Here is a 6700-nt window from a genome sequence, read left to right as displayed (position 1 = left end):
ATATATGCAATATATATTAAAAAAAAAATTGTCAAACAATTCTGAGGTAAGTGTTGTGGTGCTGCAGAGACGTTCCAGCCTATAAATCATATCTGACACTATGGAAAATTATCTTTAATTGGTAGAGATCCTTGCATAAATCACACTAAAATTATTTAAATTTTTTAATTTTAATATTATATATTATTTATACAGTATATATATATTTTTTCAATGAAAATGACAATAATGACAATAATGATATATGTATATATGTATATATATCTCACAATATTAGTCAAAATAATAGATATTTTATTTTTCCTCATGCACCGCAGCCCTAGTTTCTACCTGATTCTCTCCTCCTCGGCTTTCTTCAGCTCGGCGTCCCTCCTCAGCACCGTCATTATCGCCCCCTGCTCCTCCTCCGTCAGGTGGCTCAGGTCAATCATGGTTCCTCCCCCCCCACCCACCCACCCCTCCTGCTCCTCTCAGCGGGCTGCGCTCAGCAAGCAGGGAGCAACCACCAGCTGGGTCCGTCCCTGCCGGGCAAAACCAACGTCAAATCCTACACCGTCGTGGTTGTTTTTCTATATATTTCACAACCGTGATGAGTACATCATTGCATCTTGACAACAATTAATTACAAGGGGAAGAATTACATGGGCAGACAGTCTTCTGTTGTTTGGTGAGTTGGTTTAAAAACTATGGGTGCACAATTACAGCATGCTATTCCTGGCCAGCCATTTTACTGCTGTGGAGTCCATACAGTACAACGGGTTTCTCATTAGGGACAGTGAATGCAGCAGCACCCATTAACTCTGTTTAAATCAGAAATACTGGAAGCTGTTTCGACAATTCCACCAAAGGATGTAAAGTCGACCACTGTGGCTTCTGTATCTGTCCAGAAACGGGGGTGGAACGTCTCCACTAAGGAGATTTACTCCAGAACACTTCAGTCAAATGTTGAGGGACTTAGTATATCTATTTACTTTACATTATACTTGTACTACACTACATTTCAGTGGAACTTATTGTATTATTTTACCCCACTACATTATTTGACAGCTAGTTACTTTACAAATTAACTTTGCATATCAAACATATGATAAGCTTATGTAATACAACGCATTGTTAAAAAATAAACCAACCTTTTTAACTTAAAGGTGACCTGCCACACAAAACCGTTTTTACTTGCATTTTATATATATGTCAGGTCTTGTGTGTGTGTGTGTGTGTGTGTGTGTGTGTGTGTGTGTGTGTGTGTGTGTGCGCTATGTGGTGAATGTGAAGATGAACTGCTACCTCCTCTGTCAGCTCTGAAAGGAAATAAGAGGAGACATCACACCCATCACAACAGCTGGTCAGTCTGGTGTCATGTGTCCTGAGCTCATTAATATTCATGAGCTGGGTAAAGGATGCTGATAGCCAAGCACTCATTGGCTAGCTGTTAGCCAATCAGAGTCAAGCACCTTAACTCGTTGAATATTAATGAGAACCGGCCCAAATGGAGCTGAGTCTTCCTGCAGGCTTTCTATACACCGCTAGAATCGTTATAGAATCCATGGTCGCACTTCAGACGTTACCACAAAGTCATGAAATATAATGTGGCAGGGCACCTTTAAACAATTTATGATTTATGAGCTCAGTGAGCTCATATGGTTTCATTTAAGTAAGAGTTTGAGACCCAAAGAGGTGAAATTACATAATATTTCATAAAAAAGCAAAGATTAGGAATGGAAACTAACTTGTTCATCAGAACTTTGTTTTATCTCCCATTAATCATCGCACGGCCGCTCAGATGTATCATGTGGCCTTTTGAAGGGGCCTCACCCCTAGGTTGGGAACCCCTGGACAAAACTGCTAATTCATTAATGCATCAGTGGTAAATATATAAAAATATCATGAATAATTATATTACTGAAGAACAACTACTTTTTGCACATTTCTTTCTGTTAATACTTACTGTACTTATACTTGAGTAAAGAATAGGAGTTTTTCTTCCACCACTGCGTCTACACCATTAAGTATTAAAATTTACTCTGTGTACTCCTTATCTAGTTTATTTAGGGAAGTGATTGTTCACCACAGGTAAAAGCTCCACGGAAACGCAAATTCACTGACTGTTGGAGTATTTATTCTTTGAAAAACCACAACGCTTTGTCTTTGTCAAACAATACTAATGAAAGTAAATGAAAGTAAACCAATACAACGTGTACTTGTACATGTCTATGTGCGGCTGCAGATTCGGAGATAAAAGTGAACAAGCTGCTGGAGAAGTTTTCTTGTCAAGTTGTTTTCTCTGTTTGGTAAATTTAATTTGTTTCCTAGAGTTCCATTCAGTGGCAGGAGAAGTGTTCAGATCCTTTACTTAAGTAAAAGTGGATAGCCTACTAATGCCACACTGTAAAAATACTCTGTTACAAGTAAAAGTCCTGTTGGGTAGTTTAATTTGGAGTAAACCATCACATTTTACATGTGTTCAAAAATCCTAATTTGTAAAGTTACTAGTAACCAAAGCTGTCAGATTAATGTAGTGTAGTAAAAAGTACATTTCCTTCTGAAATATAGTGGACTAGAAGTAGAAAGTGGCATGAAAAGAAAAGTCTCAAGTAAAGTACAAGTACCTTAAATTTGTACTTCAATCTTTGAGTAATTGTACTGTGTACACTTCACCACTGGTTACATGTTGCTTTACCAGTGTCCAGTCAAATCTTATACCTTAAACATAAGTGTAGTTACAGTTGTTTTTACAGACATTCTAGCAATGGATTGTTAAAAGTAAGACTTAGAAAAAGTAAAATGATGCAACTGATAACATTTTCTGGTTTATTTTGATGGCCCACACTTACAATGTGTTTATGAATAACCTATGATATAATGCCAGCCAAAAAGAACACCTAAGTGTCCCGTTATTGGTTTAGAGTAAGTTGCCTACCTCAGAGGACGCCTGCAGGCTTGTTGGAAACCGCTCCTGTAACTCCCATCCTGATGTGTCGGTTACCACAGAAAACAGGTAAAGTAGGAATAGAAGTGCTTAGCTCCTCTACAGGAGAGGAGCTGATGAGAGGGGGGAGAGGGGGCGGACTCTCACTCTGTGTGTGTGTATGTGTGTGTGTGTGTGTGAAGGACGTGACATGTGCTTTAACAGGGGAGTAGTGAAATCCTTGTTTCAGCGAGGTATGTTATCTGTGCTGTAGTGTCAGGTGATGTCCAGCAGGTGTGCTCAGTCTCAGTGTGTTTGCCAAAAGGGTGTGGACATCTTCACGGCAGACCAGCTGACCGTGACGTATTTCAAACAGCAATAACATGCTATACATACTATCTGTCCAATCTGAGGACTATGAGTACCTGGTCCTCAGATCTCTGCAGGGTAAATCCAGACAGCTAGCTAGACTATCTGTCCAATCTGAGGACTATGGTTACCTGGTCCTCAGATCTCTGCAGGGTAAATCCAGACAGCTAGCTAGACTATCTGTCCTATCTGAGGACTATGGTTCCCTGGTCCTCAGATCTCTGCAGGGTAAATCCAGACCGCTAGCTAGACTATCTGTTAGGAGGGGGAATCACCAGACGCCTCCCGATACGATATCCTCACAATACTTATGCCACGACACGATATGATTATGATTTTAAACATATTGCAATATTCTGGGATATATTGCAATTTCTAACCTTTTTTCCAACTTCTAAATTTTCCCAATTTCAAATGACGTCCCCAAAAGGAAACTTAGTCAACATCTGTTTCATCTAAACAGAGACATTTCTCTGTTGGTTTATCTCACTTCAATTTCATTGCTGCAAAATGGGATTGTCAAGCAGATAAACACATATATAATAAAAGAGCCATACTTGGTGCCTGTGTATAGATACAGTATTGTCATACTATGCTGTATCAAATTTCTGTTCCCCCGTCCCTACTATCTGTCCAATCTGAGTTTTCTGTTGCACAACTAAAACAACTTTTGAATGTACACACCCGTCCCCCAAACAAGTTCCTTCCCGAGGCAATTTTGCAGCGGCACTGTAGCTTAGCACCGCCCAAGATGATTCTGATTGGTTTAAAGAAATCTCAATAAAACCAGTCCATTTTTGTCCCATCCAGGAATGCAGTGAGGTCTAGCATGGATCGGGTTCCCTTCTTGTTTGTTGCTGATCAGCCCCAAAACAGCAGGAAACCAGACTTATGGTTCTGCCTGTATAGAATGCTACCGTGTTGGTCAACCAAGTTTGGGTTTCCACAAAATGGTTATAGCGCTCCGATAGGGTGTGCGGGGGGGGGCGGCTTATACACCGTCCAATACTAGCAGTCTAAAATCTGCTATTTCATCTGCTTTTATGTGTTTAACTGTTTTTAACTGCTCTTTGATGTTTAATTTCTTATACTGCACAGTAACTTTTATTTTAATCTTTTTATGTAAAGCACTCTGAATTGCCCTGTTGCTGAAATGTGCGATACAAATAAAGCTGCCTTGCCGTGACAAAAACTGTTAAAAACAAGAAAACTTGAATATTTTTTGGCTTGTGATGACATAAATGAGTGCAACGTATAGGCCTACTTGTCATTTCAGGACATATTATGGCCTGTTGTGGGCTGCACGGGGTTAAACTGAAGAGTACATTTTTCTTCTTAGATTGTTACCTTATTACATTATTATAAGCTGAGGTGGTAAGAGATGAAGAGCAACGATAAGTGGTCTGATTAACAACTTTGACATTTTAATTATTATAATCCAAAACAATGCTTGGTTTTAGCTTGTCAAATGTGATATTTAGCTACTTTAACTTATCTTAACATAGTAAATTGAATACATTTGGGGTTTTATCAGACAAAACATGACATTTAATGACATAACCTTGGACTCTACATAATTGTGCTTCACAATTTTAACTGTTTCTTGATGTTTAACCTCATGATTTATCCATCAATCGAGAAAGTTATCAGCAGTTGTTTTGTTGCAGCCCTAAGTGAAAGTTACCAGTATTTGGCAGGACATAAAAAACCAAAAAAACTATACAATTTTGAGACCTCTCTTTCTCTAGGTTGAATTATGAACCGCAACTGCCCCAGGGTCTGAAGAATTGCATCTTGGTCTAGGAATATAGTGATCTGTACCACTGAAGCAGAATATCAAATGACATGGTTTGGTCCTAGCAACACATACTGTACAATGGCAAAAGGTCTCTCATGCAGGACCATGTATTATGTATTACATAATATTAGTATTATGTAATTAGTCTACTTTACAGGTTGTTTAATGCTAAACAACTGTTAACATTACTGGTTTATAAATTTCCTATAAATTCTGAAAGTATTCCTATTGTCTTTACCGTCTTGCTGTATGCCAGTCAAAATTCCAAAGATTTAAAAGAAATACATAAACTGTCCAACAGTTTGTGGAAGCTGCTCTTTATTTGTAAAAGAAAGAAAAGACTTCAGTCGTCGTCTGCTACACGTTCTAATTACATAAAGAAAATATCCGCGGAGACAAACGCAGAGAACATCCTGAATCAAACTTAGGTAGAGTCAAATTTGATTGAATTGCTTTCATATTTCATACATCTTTCACTTTTGAACTCAAAGAACAGTCAGTTTTTATGTACACAGAGCGCCGATCAACAGTGCTCCTCCTCTCCACCCTGGTCCTCTGGATCTTTTATACATTAATTTACATCAAATCTGTGACCCTTTTGCCCGTTAGCGTGGCGACAGCTAACCAGCAAGCAGACACACCCACATCCTCTCAACCCCACCCACCCCACCAACCCACCCACTCCCACTGAGGAACTGCAGTGGGGAAAGATGTGTGCAACATGAGGACAACTCGTTCACATTCAGAGTAAAGGCAGCCTTGAATACGGTCAGTGAGTCAATGGCATGCCAAGCTTAAAGCAAATGGAGCCCACCACCCAGTGCGGCGCTTCAGATTCGTGGATTAAGTGTTTTTCAACTAGACAGGAAACTGATCCATTGCAAAAAACCCTAGGCACAGAATCGACTAGTTACTGTAACTGACTCATACTCTAACCCCTGCAATTTAATAACAATGGAGATCGTGAAATCTTTCATCTAGTAAAAAAGTTTCTCAACACAAAACTTGTAGAATATTTAGTGCTCTATCATTCCGCTTAATAGGTGTAATTTCTATAATAGCTATTTTTAACTCTACCTCTTAATGATAGTCTGAGATCCTTGTTTAATGCTGAAGCACTCCCACAGGTGTTTAATGTACTGTAGATTTTACATTATTTCCCCCCCCAGTCTTAAACCAATAATCATAAATAAATACAAACAACACACAAGGAATGTCTACTGTAAACACGGTAAAAAAGACAAAAACTAAACAGGTGTAAACGCCATTAGCATCACTACTTAGTGACAGTTAAATAACTGTAGGGAGTGGATGACTGATGGTCGGATGAAGAAAGGGAAGGACCACTCTCCTTCTTCGCGGAACATCAAGCCTTGACATCCAACCACAGTATTCCAAATACATAACATCAAAGTTTCTCAGCACCCATATCTATCTTTACAGATTACACTGTAAAATGGATAAGGAATCCTCTTTAAGGGGGGGGGGGTTAGAAAGCAGCATCACTCGACTTCTCGGACAAGTTATAGAATAATGGGTGTGAGCTATCGCCAACGTTTGGACACGGTTGCCATGGTTTCGGAGAGTTGCTGCACCGTTGTGTTCTTGACATGTCTGTGTTGTTTGGG

At 39.3% G+C, this 6700-nt stretch overlaps 1 protein-coding gene across 1 annotated transcript in view; it reads right to left on the bottom strand.

Moving 5' to 3' along the window:
• The window catches only part of LOC117941741 (synaptotagmin-like protein 2), a 21863-nt gene extending 18824 nt beyond the window's left edge, over positions 1-3039 (bottom strand). Inside the window, exons 1-2 of the mRNA XM_034866765.1 lie at positions 2918-3039; positions 331-521 (exon numbers count right to left, since the gene is read on the bottom strand). Coding sequence (XP_034722656.1) covers positions 331-431 — 101 coding nt within the window. The 5' untranslated portion in view covers positions 432-521; positions 2918-3039. The remainder of the gene's footprint in view (positions 1-330; positions 522-2917) is intronic.
• Positions 3040-6700: the final 3661 nt, after the last annotated feature.

This window comes from Etheostoma cragini, chromosome 3 (assembly GCF_013103735.1).
Source record: "Etheostoma cragini isolate CJK2018 chromosome 3, CSU_Ecrag_1.0, whole genome shotgun sequence".
NCBI lineage: Eukaryota > Metazoa > Chordata > Actinopteri > Perciformes > Percidae > Etheostoma > Etheostoma cragini.
The sequence above is the reverse complement of the archived record's forward strand: the minus strand, read 5'-3'. Positions and strand labels throughout refer to the sequence as shown.